General features: G+C 40.9%; 3 protein-coding genes across 12 annotated transcripts in view; 2 read left to right on the top strand and 1 right to left on the bottom strand.

Annotated features, from left to right (window-relative positions):
• Nucleotides 1–2,456: 2,456 nt before the first annotated feature.
• Nucleotides 2,457–11,080, bottom strand: FBXO43 (F-box protein 43). Of its 2 annotated transcripts, XM_015856004.3 has the most exons (6): nucleotides 10,356–11,080; nucleotides 10,155–10,232; nucleotides 5,352–6,832; nucleotides 4,412–4,514; nucleotides 3,262–3,447; nucleotides 2,457–3,174 (listed from the first exon to the last, which is right to left on the bottom strand). In XM_015856004.3, exons 3-6 carry the CDS (start codon nucleotides 6,809–6,811, stop codon nucleotides 2,926–2,928), a joined length of 1,998 nt encoding a protein of 665 aa, XP_015711490.2. In that variant the 5' UTR covers nucleotides 6,812–6,832; nucleotides 10,155–10,232; nucleotides 10,356–11,080; the 3' UTR covers nucleotides 2,457–2,925. The 2 variants fall into 2 exon arrangements, with proteins under 2 accessions (XP_015711490.2, XP_085393302.1); XM_085537176.1 differs by lacking the exon at nucleotides 10,356–11,080 and having other exon boundaries at nucleotides 10,155–10,343.
• A 1,399-nt stretch (nucleotides 11,081–12,479) lies between these two features.
• On the top strand, nucleotides 12,480–14,506 carry POLR2K (RNA polymerase II, I and III subunit K). Of its 3 annotated transcripts, none has more exons than XM_015856005.3 (4): nucleotides 12,480–12,519; nucleotides 13,327–13,390; nucleotides 14,087–14,179; nucleotides 14,350–14,506. In XM_015856005.3, exons 2-4 carry the CDS (start codon nucleotides 13,330–13,332, stop codon nucleotides 14,370–14,372), a joined length of 177 nt encoding a protein of 58 aa, XP_015711491.3. In that variant the 5' UTR covers nucleotides 12,480–12,519; nucleotides 13,327–13,329; the 3' UTR covers nucleotides 14,373–14,506. The 3 variants fall into 3 exon arrangements, with proteins under 3 accessions (XP_015711491.3, XP_015711492.1, XP_085393303.1); XM_015856006.3 differs by having other exon boundaries at nucleotides 12,490–12,550; XM_085537177.1 differs by having other exon boundaries at nucleotides 12,490–12,571.
• A 1,104-nt stretch (nucleotides 14,507–15,610) lies between these two features.
• The window catches only part of SPAG1 (sperm associated antigen 1), a 35,251-nt gene continuing 29,602 nt past the window's right edge, over nucleotides 15,611–21,259 (top strand). For 2 of the 7 annotated variants that reach the window (XR_014942474.1, XM_015855994.3), the window contains exons 1-5: nucleotides 15,611–15,682; nucleotides 16,012–16,153; nucleotides 16,519–16,678; nucleotides 18,358–18,483; nucleotides 21,188–21,255. Coding sequence is in view for 5 of the 7 variants with exons in the window: in XM_015855994.3 (XP_015711480.2) it covers nucleotides 16,014–16,153; nucleotides 16,519–16,678; nucleotides 18,358–18,483; nucleotides 21,188–21,255 (494 nt within the window). In the remaining 2 variants the exon portion in view is untranslated. Of the gene's footprint in view, nucleotides 16,154–16,518; nucleotides 16,679–18,326; nucleotides 18,484–21,187; nucleotides 21,256–21,259 lie in introns of all 7 variants that reach the window. The other 5 variants (XM_015855995.3, XM_085537171.1, XM_085537170.1 and 2 more) reach the window with 5 other exon arrangements.

Here is a 21,259-nt window from a genome sequence, read left to right as displayed (position 1 = left end):
TTAGACATAAAAGCTGCAGCAGTACTGAGCAAACTCCAAGAGTTAATTCAGCCAACAAGGAGAAAGATAATGGGCGTGAATCCCCAGACAACCTGAAACTCTTTTCTTTTACAAAGAAACTACATTCTCCCCTGTTGCTCTATTCAACTTTGGACTTATATAGTTCAGTGGTACCTGATAGAGGCTGATGTAGGAATACGATTTATGTATAAAGAAAAATACATTTTAATAGGATGTCAAGAATTTACTTCCACTCTCCTACCCTGAAGACTTCATATGTGTCAAGAATTTCTTTCACCCAAACTGTTAGAGGTAATTATAACAGGCCTTCTGATCCATAAACATATCCTTTAGCTACACGGTAAGTACATCACTATTACATTTCTCCCTAGTGTCAAGGCATAAATATCATTTCTTTTAAATAATAATAATAATAATAATAATAATAAATTATTGTGGAAAAAGAAGAGCATTTCTCCCTAGTGTCAAGGCATAAATATCATTTCTTTTAAATAATAATAATAATAATAAATTATTGTGGAAAAAGAAGAGCATTACCCTTAGAACAGAAATAGCAAGGAACTCATTTCATCTGAACACAGAGCACTGCAATATTTGTTTATCACGGAATCACAGAATTATCAAGGTTGGAAAAGACCTTGAAGATCATCCAGTCCAACCATCACCAGTACTTCCCAGATAAATCATATCCCTCAGCACAACATCCAAATGTTTCATGAACACCCCCATGGTCAGCAACTCCACCACCTCCCTGGGCAGTGCATTCCAGTGCCTCACCACCCTTTCCGAGAAGTAATATTTCTTAATGTCCAGCCTGAATCTCCCCTGATGCAGCTTGAAACCATTCCCTCTAGTCCATTCAGAAAGGCATTCAGAACCTCTGCCTTGTCCTTATCCTCTGTGATCACATTCCCTGCCTCGTCCAGTAAAGAATGGAGATTCTCCTTTGTCCTCCTCTTATAGTTGATGAATTTGTAAAAGAGTTTCTTGTTTGTTTTCACTCCAGCAGCCAGCTTAGATTCAAGCTGGGCTTTTGCCTCTCTGATTTTCCCTCCACACATCTTAACAGCCTCTTTGTAGTCATTCTGAGTTGCTCTTCCCTCCTTCCACAGGTGGTAGATTCTCTTTTTCTCCCGCAACCTTAAGAACAGTTCCCTATTCATCCATGCCGGTCTTCTTCTCCACCAACTCATTTTGCAGCTCAGGGGGACCGCCCACTTCTGCGCCTTCAAGACTTCCTTCTTGAAGAACGACCAGCCATCTTGGACCCCTTTGTTCGCTAAGACTGAACACCAGGGGACTGCTCCTACTAGTCTTCTGAACAAATCAAAGTCTGCCCTCCGGAAGTCTAAGGTGGCAGTTTTGTTATTCTCCCTCCATGCTCCACCTAGAATTGAGAACTCTACAATTTCATGGTCACTCTGTCCAAGACAGCCCCCAACCTCCACATCTCCCACCAGACCTCCCTGTTCCTCCTCCATCACAAAGGCACAAGACCATGGGTTCTTACAAGCACATCCCTCTCCTGCAAGCACTGGATTGCTACGCACCGACTTTGTGTTAGCGACCCCAGTTACACACCCATCCCCCTTCATACCTAGTGTAAAGCCCTCTGAATGAATCTGCCCAACTCTCAACCTAAGATCCTTTTTAAATGGTGGGAGAAGCCACTCCTATCAGTCTCTAGCCGGTCCAGTCTCCCGCAGACAGAGCGAAGGTCAAAGAACCCAAACTCCTGCCGAGTACACCAGGCTCAGAGCCAGGTATTAATCCACTGGCCCACTATATTAAGTCCCTCATTATTCCCTATAGCTGGAGGGATAGAGGAGAACACAACTTGTGCTCCCGAACCCTTTACCTGTCTCCCCAAGGCTCTGAAACCCTTTTTCAGAGTCCTTAGGGAAGTTCTGCGTAAATTATTACTACCAACCTGAAACAACAACAGAGGATAGTAATCAGCGGGCCGGACTAGGGAAGGAAGTTTCTTCTTTACATCCTTTACTGTCTGGGCCTCCTCAGTATTTCTGGCAGCAGCCTTGGCTAAGCAGAATACTTACCAGCACTGATACAGTAAGTCACGAGCTGCACGGACCCTAACCACTCCTGTCGGTCTCTGGTGGGCAGCGACGCGTCGCTGTCCTCCCTGTGCCCGTTTAAACCTCCCGCCGTTGCCAGGCAGCGCCCACGAGAGCTGCCGGGCCGCTCCTCTACCCGGGGGTTCCCTGCGCGAAGGAGCCGCCCGAGATCCCCCTTGAAGCACGCGGTCAGTCGCTGCTGATCGGTCCGGGACGGCTCCGAGTCAGGCGACTTCGGCGATCAAAAGTTATAAACCTAACTGTACAAGAGGCGTAGATTGCTCTTCTACTGACCTGCACTATGGAGCCTGAGAACAACAGAATTAATATTCTAATTATGCAAACAAACTTCAGACAAGCAACACGGTTTTTTTTTTGAGGTATCACATTTATATAGGCAGTATTTCTATCATATGTACTTCAAGGTACAACCTTTAAAGTAAATCTTTTAAAAATGAGTGAACAATAAATAAATTTCCAAAAACATTCTTTAAAAAAAACATGTTCTTTAATTTGTCATTAAGACAAGAATTGCATTTTTAAACACCTATGAGATGCTGTAAGCTAGACATTAAAAGACTACATTTAAGACACTTTATTGAATAATTAAGATGTTAGTAAGTGCTTAGCTACTATGTGACAGGTAAAACAAGACAAACTGTTTTAAAATATTCACTTTTTTTCAAAGAGGAAAAATATACTGAATTAAGATATATACATGTAAAGTTACCTTGATAAGCAAAACTACATCAAATTAGACTTCCAAGAGGTCAGTACTTAAGAAGAAAGGAGAAAGGAATGCAAGAAAGGACTTGCATGCCTTACAAATCTAGAGTCTCTTTAAATTTCTTTTGCTTTGGGCACTTCCCGGAGGAGCATCTTTTTTGTTCTTCTGTTTTGCTGTTAAACTATTACATTCTTTAGAGCCATGGAAAGCATGAAGACATAAAATACAGAACTCAAACGCACAGGCCTCTCTGCTACATAGCCCCCATTTCTTTACCAACTGATACTTTGCAGGATATTGACATCTTGGACAGGGTTTTAAAGCTTCATCAGTGAACAGAGTTTTAGCAACCTGTAGGAAAATGAAGGAGAGAAAAGTTAGCTCTCATCAATGTGAATTTTCTTAGAATTGAAAGTGATGAATTTCTTGGCTACCTACTTTTATGTATTCTTCCCTTCTACTGGTTGACTGAGGAACAGAATTGCATCTTCTGGGTGTAAGTTCAGTGTAAGACGGTGGTGTTTGCAGTACAGGAGTTCTGGCTTGAGCTTGAACTGGCCTTAGAGCAGATCTGTTGAGAACATTAAGTCTTGTGGCAGCATCTTCAGCTTTCAATAGGTATTCCTGTTAAAGTTGATAATTATAAGGGGGGATGAGAAGGAAGCAAATCAGAGCTTTATTTTTGTTACTTAAGTTTTTTCCCTTACAACAACACATTAGAAACAGAATATGTATAGTGCATGGATTTCCATTAAATGTTTGTTTAATGTAAAGAGGCAAGATAGGAACCACTAAAAACAAAGTCCCATGAATAGGGTAAACAATCCAACAGTCTTTAGAACTTCATTACCCTCTATTGGTCCTTGTGTTTCTGAAACACAATTCATCTCAATGGCAATTGCAAACCTACCAAACAAATTCTGTCTCAGATAAAGCAATATTACACTGAAGCACTGTGTGCACACAGGGAGAACCTCCTGGAAATGTGTTTTAAATTATACATTTAATTTCTAAAAACCTCTTAAGAACCATCTGTTTCTCCCTCTGATGGGCACAAGTACACCACGAAGAAGCTAAGATACTAGCAGTCCCGAAAAATAATTGGGAAGTAGTGCAGAATTCTAATGGACTGCAGACTAGAGTGAAATGAGAAATACCATGATATAGAGGTATCAGAAGGTATTTTAAAGACCCCAAGCTAGAATCACTTGATGAAAATATGCTTAGGGTGTAGGGGGAAGGAAATCACACAGTTTAAACACAACTATTCAAACTAGGACCACATGAAAAGAAAGAAAATCAAAGTGATGATGTTCTCATGTTAGTGTGCTAGAATTGCTGCTATCATACAATCATAGAATTACCCAGGTTGGAAAAGATCTTGAAGATCATCAGGTCCAACCGCAGCCTAACCATAGTACTCTAACTCTAACAACCCTCTGCTAAATCATATCCCTGAGCACCACATCCAAACGGCTCTTAAACACATCCAGGGATGGCAAAAGTCTACTGCCCCCTCTGTCTCAAATACTTGAACACTTGGAAATAAACAAACTACTGAAAACATTACCTTTGAGACAAAGCTTACCTCAGCTTCTTCTTTCAGCTGTTTCATGTATGATTTTCTCCTCCTGTCTGCACTTTTATCTTGTACAATGATTTCACGCCAGTTTTTGCTTACTTTCCAAATGCTGGAACAAACAAATGAAAAATTATCCACTCTCACAACTCTTCAGGGTGTGACAGAAAACAATATATGTACCTTGTTAAGATTTTCACATACTACTTTTGTAATTTTATAGTCTACTGCTGTGTACTACAGAAGACCACAGTATTGTCATAAAACAAGCTTAATAATCTGCACCGTTGCACAGAACACATAGAAGAATCTATTGAATAACTGCAGGATAAACAGCATAGCACATCTTTGGCTTGCCAAGTTAAATAAGTTTCTTCCCATGTAAGCCACTTAATTTTGCTCCTCAGCTTATATTTTTGAGCATTAAGTACTCTGAAAATACCTATGCCCTTACACTCCTACCCATTCCTTTAGTACTAACACATGACATTCTTAATTTCTTTGAATTAAATGACAACTTCTATTGATTTCAATCAAACCCAGAACATTAAGTAATATTTTTTGAGCTCCTCTGTCTTTGTGCTAAGAAATAACTGAGGAAATTAAATACACAAGAAAAATGATTGGGAAAATTGTAATAAGAATAATTGACCTTCTAAGTTGAAAGAAAAAAAGTCTGCTTTAAAACTTACAAGTAGTGTGATAGTTTTAAGTTAGTCTGTCTCCCCTTTTATTTTTACTTCTAATTCCTATATACAAGGTATTATTAGAAATATACATAAATAACCGCTTGATTACTCATGACAATCCCCTTTTAGTTTTCCCTAAATTACACAAAAGAATATATTGACAATTCCCATTATTCCAGAAATTACCCATATTTATATTCAAATATTTTCAAAATTTCATGGGATAGGGAGAGAGAAAGCAGAACAGCTGTAATACCTACCTGCATAGACTTTCCACTGTCAAAGCATCTAAAACAATAGCAAGAACATGTTTTAAATTTCTGTATTTTAATTCAGTTAAAATATCTAATTTTTCAAGGCCCATTTTCTTGCCAATAAGTCCAGCGAGAACATGTTCTAATGCAACTATTTGTGTTCCATCTGTATTCTTTGATACTTGGTCTGATCTTCGTCTTTGCAAGCAAATTTCATGGACTACTTGCAGAGCTGGAGTTCTTGAAAGATCTCCATAATTTACAGCTGAGTCTTCACTCATCTGCTCCTTTAAAGCTAATCCGTGGTCTTCTGCAACAAAGCTTCTTTCTTCCTCTAATGTATGTGCTGAATTAGGACTGCCATGATGGTCTTCTGCCTCCGACTGCGAACCCTGTTCCCGAAGAGTTGACAACCTTCTCACTCGTTCAATTTTTCTTGCCTTTTTTTTGCTATCCAGAGTTTTGGAACCTTCTTTGCGTTTTCGAAAGCTCTCTTGAAAAGAACCTTCATGATCAGACAGTGAGTCTCCCGATTTGTCCAGTTGAAGTGAATTATAGCCGCTATCCTCAGGTGTTGAAATATCTGGGTAACTTGCCAGCTTGACAGAGGGATTGTTTCCATCGGACAGTTCAAAGTTAAAGTTCTCTACAAGACTATCAATAGAAGTCAGGATCTTGCTATCATTGGCCTCGGGTAACACACTGTAAGTAGGAGTCTGAAGCAACCCTTCACTAACACTCACAAGGACACTCTCACTGAATTCATTAGTGTTACTAGCAGTAACATCCTTACCCTCAATTGGAGAAAAGCATTCTGTTTCCAGCAATGAGGGATCCTTGCATTTGGACTCATCTAGTGTAGAAGTCCTTTGTTGTGAAAAGGATAGTCGCCGTTTTGAGCAATCAGGACTAGAGCCCTCAGTTTCTGCGGTGCTATCTCTTAGGGTGTTACGACTTCCATCTTTCAAAGAGTCTGAAGCAGTTTGTGACAGTTTTTCTTCAGAGCTCAGAAAAGAAGAGAATAGTTTTTTCCTGTTGCTCCCTGAAGAACTAGCTTGTTTTTCACTACTTCCTTCAGCTGCACCGGCCTTAGATAAAAGCAGCCTCCTACGTAATGAGGAGCCTTTTCTACCCGTTTTCGGAGTCTCAAGAAAGTATGTACTCCTATTTGCTTCTCTTCTCTCTGATAAAGAGATAGAATTCATTTCATTTTCAATAGATGACACAGAACAGAGTTCGTCTCGATGAATATGGTCAGAATGCTCTTGTAGCAAAGATAAACTTGTTGCTCTCGGTGTTTCTCTATGTTCTACATCAGGATCTTTTAATGACTCACTGCATTTGCTGTCCAGAAATTCTGAAGTGAAGCGAGAGTCTTTAAAACTGGAGCATTTAAAACCACTGCTGGGAGACGTTAACCTATTTCTTTTAATAATATTGAGCGTTACTGAATGACTATCTGACATCTTCTGCTTTGCACTTTAACTCTGTAAATGAAGACAGCAGTGTTATTTCTGAAACAAACAATGGAAGTAATCACCAAAAGACACACAGAATAGTAAAAATCTACTGTGTAAATCTACCAATACATGTTAAAAAATTATTTTCACTAGTCTTAATAGGAACAGTGCTTATATGTGAGTACAAAGATAAACTACAGTCAAGGATGTTGTTAGATAAAATGCAACTTAAAATCATACTTTTAGTTAGCTAACTAATCTGCCAACCTTCATCCAAGGAAAAATGCTTTAAATAAGCAGCACAGTAACAAGAATCACACTTATGCTGAAATCACAGAGAAAACTTCCCTTTCATTCCAACAGGATTGTGGAATTTTTTTGTTATTATTATTATTATTTAATCAGCTTTATGTTACTGGTTCTTGAAATCACTAAAAGCAGCCCTCAAGAACTAGCAGAAGGTCTGATAATAGATTAATTAATAAGAAAATACCTTTTTCATTAAAAAAGATTTGCCCTCTGGGTACAAAAACAAACTATGTATGCTTATCTGCCTTAGTATTTAAATTTTATTTTTAAAGGTATGTGTTTTTGCACAGCTCTGTGGATAAACTAAGTGTTCTGAAGATTTACACTTTGGATATTGTTTATTGATTGTCTATACACCCTCTCACAATGTATGTAGAAAGTTCAGGAAGAACTTTGCAAGTACAAAAGTGTTTAAGAACTACTATATATTCTCCCCCTATCCAAAAATAACAAATGCTGATGCATACACTTAAGTAATAATTGTAAGAATACAGAATGACTGATTTTTGCCATCCAATAACGTGAAGTTTCTTCACCTTGCCCCAAATCACAATAGGTTGCTGCTTTATACACACAAGATATAATAGTCATAAAGGAGACATTGCAGACAATGCTATTATAAGGGTTGTTTCTCACAGGAAGAAAAAAAAGTCAAGAGCCTCAAAGTTTGAAGTGGCTGATTTCAGTGGGGTGTTGTTGGCCTCAAGACCTGGTACCTTGGAACAAAAAACTGGAATTCATCACTGAAAACAAAACTGGAATTTTTATAGGTGGCTTAAACAACAAGCATGAAAATATCACTATTCATATCACTGACACAGTCAGGACCTAAGCCACCAAATACAGCTGAGGCAAACTCAAACTCTTAGGGAAAGAAGGGGGAAAGAAATTATCCTGTGATGATCTAGGGTCAATTTTCAACCTATAATGAAGGCACTCTATAAGAGTTGCAATACAGAACATAACTTCATAGAATCACCAAGGTTGGAAAAAATCTCCAAGATCATCCAGTCCAATCATCAACCTACCACCAGTATTTCCACACTAAACCATGCTCCCCAGTACAACATCTGTACATTTCTTGAACACCTCCAGGGATGGTGACCCAACCACTATCCCAGGTAGCCTTTTTCAGCACCTGATCACTCTTTCAGAGAAGAAATTTTTCCTAATATCTAACTTGAACCTGCACTGGCACAACTTGAGGACATTTCCTCTTTCTTGTTGCTAGCAAAAAGAAAGAATAAGCCAACAACCACCTCACCACATCCTTTCAGGCAGTTGTAGAGAACAATGAGCTCTCCCCAGAACCTCCTCTTCTTCAGACTGAGTAACCCCAGTTCCCTCAGCCACTCCCCATAAGACTTGGGCTGCAGACCCCTCACAGCCTTTTTGCCCCTCTCTGAGCACCCTCCAAGACCTCAGTGTCCTTCTTGTAGTAGGGGGCACAAAACTTGCGTGTAGTACTCGATGTATGGCCTCACCAGTGCTGAGTACAGAGAGAAAAACACCTTCCTGGTCCTTCTGGCAGCACTATTTCTTACATAAGCCAGGATGTCATTGGACTTCTTGGCTACCTGGGCACACACCACTGGCTCATGTTCAGCCAAGTGGCAACTAACACCCCAAGGTCCATCTCCTCTACACAACTATCCAGATATATTGCTTTGTTGTCTACAGTTAGTAGACTGCAATGCCAGTCCAGAGGACCGTGAAACTTGAGAACAGTCTGTGAGACCCTGACATAAAGGTCTGTGGAACCAGACTCATGGCAGTACAAAACAAGATAGGTATAAATCAAAGAATGCACCTAAATGAAAAGAATTTTTGCAGAAAAAATAGAATTAGAAGACAAATTTGGCCTAGTTATTTTCCCTTTCCCATATATCTCTACGAGTACATTATTTTCACCTTACTGTAGTACCTCACCTTTGCACCTGCTTTTCCTCATTGCTTTTTGCTCTTTCCTTGGATACACTCATTTAGCAAAATGAGAATGGAGGAAATTTGAAATACCACAACACAAAGTATATATTACGTTTTTAAGCAGCATAAAATTGCAGGGGAAAAAAAGGTTTTTACTGCTGTTGGGATGATCAGAACGGCAGAGTTAAAGCAGCGTTGAAACCTTAAGCAGAAGTGAAAACTACAATGTCAGTGAGCCAACGTCCAGCAGGAGGAGCCTCCGAGCTTCCTATATGGATTTTGCCTGTATACTAGTTATATTCATAAAAAATACTAGTTATATTCATAAAAGCTACCTCAAAAAACATTTTCAGACTCATTTACTGCTTTATAAGGCACTCTTATTTGATCTACCAGTTTTGATGTATAAAACCAAGAGTTTACTACTTCAGGATCTTGAAGTAATTGCTGGAAGTGTTAGGCTCCTTTTAGGCATCAGGAAACAGACAAGCGAGGAAGAACAGACTAGTCATATAGTAAGGACATATCAAGCTTGCTAGAGAAGAAGGAACAAAAGACATGCCTGTCCCTTCAATTTCTCTAATAGTTTTTTCCAATTCTGTAGTCTTCAAATTGGCCCACAAGTCAACAGCAAACTTTCTGGCAGTTTACAGAACAAAGAATTTCATGTTCATAGAGCCAAACTAAATAAGGGCAGCATTTGGACATTTGATTGAGAATAATATATGACACACCTAAGCTTAGAAAGCATTCTAAAATGGAGGAGGAAAGAATGCTGTTTACTGGAAAGCAATGTGAATGGCTTCTGTACCACAGATGAGTTCTAGAATGGAGCTACCCAAGCTTGATTCTAACTTACATTCCTTGGTAATGCACCCAGTACAAACCTGCCTCTAACAAAATATTTTCTACCCTTATTTGTCACTGTCCATCCTGTTAACCGAACAGATAAAGGTGAAGCTTTGGTAATACAGATCTACTTTATCAGATGTTTCATTAGAAATCATACTTGCAATAAAACTGACTTTATCTGAAGTCTCTAGTCTTAGAGCTCCCAGATCTAATGCCATCGATACCTTAGTTCAATCCTTTTTGTCAAATGGGGTTAACTTACCCTATTTGTGAGGCAACTGAAGATCCTCCACAGCAAATATACTGAATTCAAAGCACTATTTAATCCCTTACCGACAGCCTAAAGTGAGACAGGGCACGAGTAGAAAAGAGAGGTACAAAAGAAACGTTAATAAGAAGTGGGACGACAGCTGAGAAAGCTTCCCCTCTGTCTATACATGCTTTCACTGCCACATCCACCTACCAGCAATGAGGATAACTGATGCTACCTAGGGAGCAGTGTCGGGGTGAGGGGGCTCTCTCAGTCACCTGGACTGCTGGACACGAACACACAGCTTCACCTCCTTATCTAGCACACCGCTGGGCTGAAGAAACCGACCATAGAGGCCCCCACCACCGAGAACAGCCTGAGGAGGTCGGCGGGGCTGCCAAAGGAGATGAAAGGCGAAGCTGCCCTCCCTCCCGGCCAGCTGGCTGGGAAAGGCGGGGATCCTGCCGCCTCCACAGCTCGCCGCCCAGCTTCAGGGCCCGTTGCCCTTAGTGAGAAGCCGCTTCGCTTCTCTCCACCCACACCGGCTTCTCACGTGCGGCTGCAGCCGCTTTCCCTCGCTTGGGTTTGAACTGCCCGCCTTTACCAACCGCTCCGTTCTGCCACCCCAGTAGCGCAGCCCTAATGCGAGAGCAGGGCGGGGGGCGGCCTGAGGAGCGCTGCCTCCAAGGATGCGGACGGCACCATCTGGGCTCCGTGCTCTCATCGTACTTTATACTCCAGCTCCGCGGCTCCCGCCGCTCCCAGCCCTCCATAAAGCGCCCCGGTGCGGCCCCTCTGCCCGTCCCGTTCTGTCTCTCTCAGGAGCCGGGCTGAGGCGTTCCCGCTGCTCACAGCTTCTCAAAGTCGGGCGGGAGGCACCTTCAGCGGGTAGCCCGAGCCCTCACAGGTGGAACGTTATCTGCACCAGGAACTTTAAATCTGAGATGTAAGGGTGCTGATTAATTCATTTTAATTAGCTTATTTGTACCCGACAGCTCAGGAGCTAGATAATCATACAGAATTTCTGTTTTATCTTTCACGGTTTACGCTTATGGCTCCACCAGAAACACTGTGAGATAAAACAGGCTTTAAATCGTTGGGAGTAACTCCGAATGTAACGCCTCCACCCAGGGCAGAAAGATGGAGGTTCTCCGTGGTAACTAAGGCTGAGCAGGGCGGGCTCCATCCCCCGCAGAGCAGGGAAACGGGGCGTCTTGGTGTACGGGTAGTGCGACCGGAGGGTACCTGTAACGGGTAAAAACATTAGGGTTTTCGCGCTGGTTCCTCGTTCCATTTTAGAATGCGAATTAAAGAGTTTAGAAGCGGAATCCAGGGTTTCCTAAAGTGCTTTCGGTAGCAATTTCAACGCCAGTTGGAAGAATTTATCTTCAGGACCGGCGTTTATCAGCCCGTCGGAACGGGGCTATACCCCGAGGGAGGCGGCGTGAGGCACAGAAGTAATGGACGTTTAAAAAGACTCCATCCCACCGGGGAGCAGTTAAATGATGGATATAATCAAGATAATGCATGATTTCCTCGGGACAATCGATATATATTTTTTTCTCATGGGGTATAATTAGTAAGTAGGTTTTAAAGCTTTAATCATTTCGTCAAACCCGTTTTAAAATACAAAACGAATGCGGGGAAAGATTATCGGCTTTACTTTAATTTCAGTGATTAGTTACTTCTGAGGTGTTAATTACTTTGTGTCCATCACTGGAGGAAGGGATCGTTCCGTTTTGGTTGGTTGATTTTTGCTCCCGGCAGCAGCTCCCACCTCGGAGGACCCGGGGCAGCGAACATCACTGCCGTGCACGTCCCGTTATTCTTACATGTGTTTTATTCCGGCACTAAGAAGTTACACTTAACTTTATTTTCGCACAGCAGCAAGACAAAGCCGATGAGCCGCCTAGAAATCCTTAGCACGTTGTTATTACTTCTAGCTTTCCCCAGGAGACGGTTGTTATTCGGCGTTCGGAAAGACGCATTTCCTCACATCAGGGAGATGTTATCTACAGAGCAGTATCTGTTATACGTTCTTACGGACCTGAGGACGTGCCATTACTCACACAGGACGCCCAAGGGGCACCCAGCACTCGCCCAGCTTTAGGGCTGAGCCGGTGACTAACAGCACCACGGCTTGCCAGTTTGTTTCAATGCGGGAATACATGGCACAGCCCGCAGGGTACCGAGATTTAGTTACCAGCGCCAGGCTCAGCTCACTGGCGCTTCCCACTCTCACTCCACCGAGGCTCCGTGAGCCGCTATCCGCTTTAAGCCCCACAGCGCCTTAAGGACGGCGATGCAGACCCGCCCCCTCCGGCTTTGCGTAGTGACGCCATCATTCGGCGCCGAGGTAACGGCGAGGAGTGTGGAGGTTGGTGCCGCTTTCGGCTTATCCCTGCCGGGTTGGCGGTGGTAGATTCGGGGTGAGGGGGGAGTGGGGAAAGGGTCGACCAAGCCCCTGGGGGTCAGTGGAGAGGAGACGTGGCTGGCGCTGAACCGAGGCGGGCTGGGGGGGGGGGGGGAGGATCATTGAATCATAGACTCATAGAATGAGCTGGGTTGGAAGGGACCTCAAAGATCATGTAGTTCCAACCCCCCTGCCTGGCAGGGCCACCAAACATACACCTTTACTAGATCAGGTTGCCCAGGACCCCGTCCAACCTGGTCTTGAACACCTCCAAGGACGGGGCATCCACAACCTCCATGGGCAGCCTGTTCCAGGACCTCACTAGTCTCCTAGTAAAGATCTTCCCCCTAACATCCAACCTAAGTCTACCCTCTTTCAACTTAAATCCATTTCCCCTTGTCCTGGTATTATCAGGAAGGGGGGAAAAAGTGCTTTCTTTCTCTGTATGGTCACAACCTTAAAACGTAGGTCTGCAGTAGTACCTACATGTTAGGTGGGGGTTGCTAAAAAATGAATTGTTTGTGGAGTAGTTGTCTGATATTGTGAAGGAATGTTGGTGAACCTGAAGGCAAAAGGTTAGCGTGCCAGGACAAACAGAAGTCCTTTCCAATGTGTATCATCTTATGTAGCATATATCAAACAGAGCTTGAATATTTTTGTATTTATTTTAAAATAACTTTTTCAATTTCTGTCAACTTTAGATGGAGATATTGAAATATTTGTGTAAGACAACAACAAAAAACATGTATTTTATTTGTTGTTTTTGCTTAGAACATGGATTCACAGAAGGACGTTCAGCCCCCAAAGCAGCAGCCAATGATTTACATTTGTGGAGGTAAAGAAAAGACATTAGTGGTATTCAATGCTCTAATAATGAGGAATGTGCAGTCATAGTGCCACAGAGTACAGAAATCTACATAACTGGGTTGTGGATCCTGATGATGCATTAAGCTTTATGCATTGATGCTCCCATATGCATGGATTACTTATGGTTATTGATGTGGAAGTCGTTCACTAGAACCTCTTGCTGTGTGGGGGTCCTGCATCTCTAGAGGATGATAGCAGAACTTTTATATATTGCATCTTGGAGACAAAGTTTTTTTGGAAATAGTGTTGTCATTCAACTTTCACTAATGCACAGTTGTCAAATTTTCTCTACCTAAACATAAGTTAATAAAGTGAAAATTGGAGCTTTTGAATAGCCACTTTAAAAGCCTCTGAAAAACTTAGGCTTAAGAAAATAAACTTGGTGGCTCGGAGGGGCTGAGAGGAAGGTTTCATTAGTGGAGTGTGGAATGGTACAGTAATGTTTGGATACTTTTTAGCAATCTAAGTTTGCCAATTCTTTTTTTTTTCCTTAACAGTATCTTAATATAATTCAGTTACTTATTAAAATTCACTGCAATTATTTTCTGTTATGCTTTGTTTGCTAGTAAAAGGAATTAGACTATTGTTACATCTGAAAGCTATCTGTGCTTTAGATATGCTGTTTTTGTTCACTCATTGCTATTCTCCTTCTCCGTCATATCAGAATGTCATACAGAAAATGAAATAAAGGCAAGAGATCCAATCAGATGCCGAGAGTGTGGGTACAGAATAATGTACAAGAAAAGAACAAAAAGATGTATCCTTTTACAAAGGCAGTCGAATGCATTTGGGAAGCTGTGGGGCAAGCTGTGTAAGAAAATTGACTTCAGATTTATGCATTCCCTCTTTTTGTTCTCCCTGACCCCTTTCCTCCCCTGGATCTTTCCTTGAACTGCAACGCATTTTTCTTTAACTACACAATTCCAGTGGTGGTTTTTGATGCCCGGTGATTTGACCTGAAGATACATCAATTTTATACTTCAGTTTAGTATTTCTGGCAACTTTCCTCTGTAAATCCATTGGTGTATAAATGCATAGTTTAGTGGTTTAAGATATTGAAATATTAAACTTTCCTGTGATACTACTTGCCATACCATCTCAATTCTGCCTATACTACTTTCAGAAATGGGTTTCTTCCTTAAACTTTAGTCAGAATGTGCAGCATTCTGTTAAATTCATTGGTATTATATTCATTTTTGAGTTAAGTGTTAACCTTGTTTTCACAGCTCACACCTAAGCCTTACCTGTGTTTCAGCTCTTCAGTGTTTTTTGGACTCCTGTGAACTGCATAAGATAATTTTGGTTTGAATAAATCCCAGTGAAGACATATTGAAAGCTACACAAAATCAGGTCTGAAATTTGGATTTGAACTCGACAGGACCCAAATCAGGATAAAAATAAATGTGTAAATAGAGATTCTCAGGCTGTTTTGTGACCTTGCTTGTACTCACTAAAATAAGCAGGTCTACAGTATAAAGAAACCCTGGATAAGGTAAAACTGAAATAACGTCATTTTGCTTTTCGGATGATTTCTCATGAGTCTGTAGTAAGAAGTGGTTGTCGTTTTGTACTGATAAGCCCAAACTTTTTGCATCCATTTTCCTGTTCAGAACATTTATATTCAGAATATTTAATACTAAAATACCCATAGCGCCAATGTGTCTTAAAAAACACTGCTGCTTTGTGTGTGGTGCTAATTTAGCCTGATTAAATGCTTGCAAATCCAAATTTTGCTTCTAGTGCTGATGAGGCTGTTGAAAGACAAACATGTCATTTCACTGTTATCTGTACGGTATGATACCACTATTAGGGGGTGTGCTGGCTGCTGCAGAAAGCAACAGGGATGGGTTTTAGTGAGGGTAACGTAAGGCTGTGGGCAGTGGCGAGGCCCAGGGCACTTGGAAGAACGTCGGACTGGATTTAGACTGGATGAAATACTACACTGAAAGCTGACGTTTTATGGAAGCTCAAACTCAACGGCTGTATTTCTGAAGGGAATACCCTCTCTGAAGTCAAATAATTATAAAGAACCTTTTTATGGAAATTATATTTAATAAAATATAAATTAAAGCAGTGTTATGTGTTCCTAATGGTCAGAACGTTGGAGAGCTGCAGCTCGAGGGACCCCGCGCTGACAGAGCCGGCCGAGCCCCTCAGCTATTCACTCACTACGCGGCGCTCTTTCGCCATCGCTCCGCTGTGCATGCGCGGGCAAGGCGGGCGTCCAAGGCGGAGGTGAAGGCTGTTAGGAGCGCGGTAGGTGTGTGTCAGGGCCGTCGTGTAACTCCGTGTCCTCCACAGAGCCGGCGGGGCTCTGCGGCTCCTCGCATGGGGGTGGCTGTGTGGTTTCTTGCAGCTTCTCCGTCTATTACCTCCCCACAGCGCCGCCGGCCGCCATGTTGTACATAGCAACGGCTGCTATGTTGCCATTGCTGCCTCTCGGTAGATCTCCGTGAAGAACAAATCGTGGCATCAGGTCATCAGGCAGTAGTTCTGCTGCAAGTAGTACCTTGTAGCATTAAAACACGGCTATTCCTTAAATTAGCATTGCTCTAGCCCCCAGAGATTGATTTTTCTTTTAATGTTTAGTGATGAGTGATGCGTCAATAATGTATTTGCTGGACCAAGGAACTACTAAAACATATCAAATACCTATTGGTCATCTCGACTACAAGTTCATTGAAAAATGTACGGATGTTCCATACCTGGAAAAGATTCTCAAGGTGCTAAGGTAAACGTTATCTTTAATGAACTTCATTACTAATTGTATTCCCATTCTATCTCTCTTGAACCTCTTTGTAGTTTTTGTATTTAAAACCTTGAAATTAAAATGCACTGTGAAAGTAATTGTGGTAAAAGCGTCCAGATGATTAAATGAAGAGTTAGAAATTCAAGTCCACAGTGGATCTGTGTCTGTATGTCTGCTGGAAAGTGGTTAACTGAGATTTTCTGATCAAAATCAAGAGGTGATAGATTTCAGTTAGAACAGGAAAATAACACTCTATAGTCACTGCATACAGACAAGTATGGATGTTTGTGGGGAATGCAGCATAATTTAGTTCCCTTGTGTAACTTGCTTATGTGTTCATTTTAAAGGTCTGGTGAAGAGGGATGTTATCCTGACCTGATGTTGTTTTGTGAAAAGCGTATCGAGCATTTAGCTCCAGGGAGCAGAGTTCTCAGAAAGGATAAGCCAGCAGCCACAGCAGCTGATTTTACAGCTGAGGAATGGGAAACAATTAATGGTGAACTGATGGTACTGTATGACTCTAGTTCATTGTGGTCAGTAATGTAACCTCTTTGTTTGGTCAGTCTTGACTGATTGTTCAACCTCATTTTGTGCTTAAGTAGAACACGATTATTTGATTAAATGAGGAAATGATAGGAGGGTTCTGTTGTGGTTTTCTTTGTTAATATTTATTGAGATGATGCTAATGACTCTTTAATACCCATCATAATTCTACAGAACATATTTGTATATTATTATTCATTTGGAAAAGCTCAAAACAATTGCAAACTGCGTATAGAGAATGCACTTTTCACAATCTTTTCATGAAAGAGCAGATCATTTTTCCATACTGTTCAGTATGGAACATACTGAAGATCTCTTTGCAACTGAAAATATTGAAGAAGTCTAAGTGGGCATAAGCATTTTAGATTATATTACTTTAGCCAAGAAAACAGAATCTCTAGTAGTGTCATTCCTTAGTAGCACCCCTTGCCTGTGATAAAAAATCCAGATGTGTATATAACAGAAACACAGAATCACAGAACTGTAGGGGCTAGAAGGGACCATCAGAGATCATCAGGTCCAGCCCACATGCCAAAGCTACAGGCTGCAAAGGTAGGTGTTCAGACAGGACTTGAATATCTCCAGAGGAGGAGAATCCACAACCTCCCTAGGCAGCCTGTTCCTGTGCTCCATCAGCCTCACTGTGAAGAATTTGTTTTGCATGTTGGTGTAGAACTTTTATGCTCCAGTTTGTGGCTATCTGCCCTTGTCCTGTCCCCGCAGACCACTGAAAAGAGGTTGGCCATGTCCCTTTGACTCCCACACTTAAGATATTTATGAACATTAGTAAGATCAACTCTGAGTCTTCTTTTCTCAAGGCTGAACAGACACAGGCTGCTCAGCCTTTCCTCATTGGGGAAATCCTCCAGGCCAGTTATCTTTGTAGCCCTCTGCTAGACTCTCTCTAGGAGATCCCTGTCTTTTTTGTACTGCAGAGCCCAGACCTGGACAGAGTATTCCAGGTGAGGCGTGATCAGGGCAGAGTAGAGGGGGAGATTCACCTCCCTTGACCTGCTGGCCATGCTCCTTTAATAATGAAGTGATGCTTTTTATGGCCCAGAAATGAACATGCTATGAATTGAATTATGTAGGAAAAGATAAAGCAGCAAAACTAATCTTATTAGAAACTAAGCATATCTATTTTTAATTAGAATCTATGAAAAAACAGGTGAATGCTTTTTGTTGCTTTGTAAATCTAGGTCAGTTGGAGGCAATTTTGTTTATAGCATGTTCTAATCAAATCATTCTCTTTCTTGAGACTAATTGTTTCCTGTCTTTTAAGGGTGATTCTCCAAGTGCTTCTGAATGATTAAAAGCACTTCTATTTTTTGCATATTTCTCTTTATAATGGTTACAATTTTGAGGCTCCAAATGATGAAAAAGGAATGTGTGCTTGTGCTGTGTTCATCATTAGGTTTTCTTGAATTGGGAATGTTATGAATAGAAATAACCCTTTAAACTTAAGGAACTTAAGCTTATGTTTAAGGTTTTAAAGCTTGATTTTAAGCTTTATTTTTAATCTTCATCTTAATTGCTTTTCCTCACGAAGAGCTTTGCATTGTAAGGATAGTTGCAGGGTCATTTTAGACTATGATGTATATCTGTTGTACAGCTTTAAGGTACGGAGTCTTACTTATTTTCAGAGCTGGGTGGCAGAAATGAATGAAGATGATAATAAACCACAGTTTTTGAAAAGAGGCACACTGCATGAAGGACAGGATAACTTGCCTCCCATTCGTTGTTCCAGCAGCTGTCTCCCCACTTTCCAGGTATCTTCAGTTTTCTCAAACATTACTTTTACAAAAGTATGTTAATTATGTCTATCCAAAATCAGCAAATTCAGATTTTAAGAACTTCTATTCATTGAACCTCTCTCTTACTAGATTTATTTTGTTAACCAGAAAATAAAACTCTTTAAGATGTCTCGTAAGAGTCCAGTGCTTAAACAAAACTGTCTCTTTCATACTAACATGCATCTTGTAATTATCTTTTAGTCTTGATCAAGAGTTAATTTCTGAAGCAAATCTTAAACACCCTTTTCTGTACCTGTACATTTCAGGGTAGTGTTAAAGAGTATATGCTAGGTTTATTTGGGAGGTTTTCTTTTTACTGGTGTGGAATCGTGGAACGTATTTTCCACAGATGAATGAAGAGTGAGCTTTATAACAGGATTTCCCTCTCTTACCTGATACAGAGGTTTCTGTATTCACAATCATGTTTCTGTTTCACACTGCCTTGGATTTTGAGGTTACATCTATACTGAGAAATAAAAGAGGATCGGGAACACAGCTTGATTATTTCTGTTTCTAATTGTCCATACTGCTTAATTATTAGTTTTGCTCACTTTTTCCAGGGCAGAACTAAGCCATGTTCTAGAAGTATGGGTTTAGAAGTATTCACTTCCATAAAACAGTGTGGATGAGATTTCAGCAGATGTAGTTTCTTTGCCAAACACAGTACTACAGTGCAGGGCATGCAACACACATTCCAAGTTTTGTTTTAGGAAACTCCTCTGTGATGTTATCTACACAGCCCTCATATTATTTTGGATATTCCAAATTGAAAAAGAATATTGGTTAGCTGGCTCAGAATAGTAACTTATATCACAAGGGACCCACAAGAGATCCAAGGCCAAGTTTTTGCATCTGAACTAAGTCCAATCTATGCATCATTTTTTGGTCCAGAAATTATTTACTGAGCCAAAGACCATGTGGGATCCGTTGCATTGAGAGTTCTAGCAAGAAACATGACTGTGGAAGAGGACTTTTTTCAGTCTTCTGCCTATAACACCAAGTACCAGAGAAAAGCTGGCAGAGCATGCAAACATAACCTGTTCGTGAGAGGCTCTTGGATGAGAACAAAAGAGGAATTCCAGACTCTGCTGGAGCCATGAAACCATGTTACAATGACCTCAAGAGTGTGAGACCTAGAATTTTAAGGATTTTTGAATTTTTGAGTCAACATTTCTGCTTTATTCCATTAAAGGACATACTGTAGTTCTCTTGCTGTATTAAAATTGTATTTGTGTGTAATATGTCATGAGTTTAACTATGTGCTCATTTAAGCCAGGTACTTCTTAGTTTGAAAAGGTATTTGAAAAGTTCAAAGTTTGTGACATAGCCCAGATTGTATACGCAATGATGTTGTTTTCCAGGAAGCCATATTTAGGGTTACCTTCTCCAAACATGTATTAATCAATCACTAAATGTGTTTGTCATTTTGTCGAGCTTCTTGAACAACTGAGAACATTATGTGTAATTCTGAAGTCACATACTACAAAAGCTTATGTAACCTCGTACTACAGAGAGCTGCAGGTGTTTATAGGAAGGCACACATTTGTGTTATGTAAACTGAGGTGCTTATATTCAACAGGAGAAGTATTTCCTTGTAACAGTGTCACCACTGATAAAGCTAGTTTTAAAGGTTGCTGCTGCTGCTTTCTTTGGTTCAGTTTATTGTGTGCTCACTTGCGCTGGTACAGATGTTTAGGGGTTGCACTGTATCAGATGCAACAATCAGATTGTTTGAACCCACATAGTTGTAAATCTGTAATCCTACATAAATTACATAGGTCTAACTTGGTGAGAGATGGATTGCAAAGTAAGAGAGGGGTTGAACAAACAGCAGAGAGTACATGGGAATATTTTGAACTGGCTGTTCCACAATGGAAACCTGTTTGGAACCACACCTTGTTGAATGTTGGAGTCAACAAGCAGGGAGAGACGTATCAGAAACAGGCTGACAAAAGTGGAAGAGATGCCAAAGGTGACTGCTATGGAAATATGTTCCATTGGGATAGGAGATAGGTTGCAATACAAGCCAGCTGAGTCAGTTATTGGGATGGGTTGTTGAAGGATAAATTATCCTAAGAATAAATTCTAGGCAAGGCAAATACCTGTGGTGGACCTTGTCAAAAGGCAAGAATGAGTGTAAATGATGTTGGAAATTAGCTCAGTTGGAATGTATCAAAGAAGTACAAAGATGCTATCTAGAAGTCAAAGCAAATGTTCATTTTATGCTTGTTTGGAAGCCTGCAGGGGCTGTGAGAAACTGTGTTTTGCATTCTCTTGGGAATGGCAAGCCTAAAATGAGGTTAGTGATTCAATCTCAGTGTTAAACATCTCATTACAAAGCTGGGCTTTCCCAAGAGTAAATAAAGTTCTTTGCTGTGTTGAAAGTATGGTCTGGAAGCTGGCAATTCAGTATACGTTTTAGAAAGAGTAGTGTCCTGTAGGAAACTTTTTACCCAGTGCCTCTGTGATGTGTAACAGAGCAGTGCAGAGAAAGTCTGATTACAGTTATACATCACATGCATAAAGATGTTCTTTAAAGCTACACGAAATAAGTATTCATGGCTGTGCTGACATTTGTCACGTCAGTGTTAATTAGTAGGGATATATATTACAGAAATTAAAAAAAGACTGAGTTTCATCTTTTGGAAATGATCTCATTGGCTGGTTGTTTCTTTTTCAGAATGAGAAGTTCCAAAACAAGCAAAGAAATAAGAAAAACGTACCACGGGACTACAGTGAATGGGATAAGTTA

This window comes from Coturnix japonica, chromosome 2 (assembly GCF_054131305.1).
Source record: "Coturnix japonica strain WE chromosome 2, WE-NBRP24, whole genome shotgun sequence".
Classification (NCBI taxonomy): domain Eukaryota; kingdom Metazoa; phylum Chordata; class Aves; order Galliformes; family Phasianidae; genus Coturnix; species Coturnix japonica.
The sequence above is the reverse complement of the archived record's forward strand: the minus strand, read 5'-3'. Positions and strand labels throughout refer to the sequence as shown.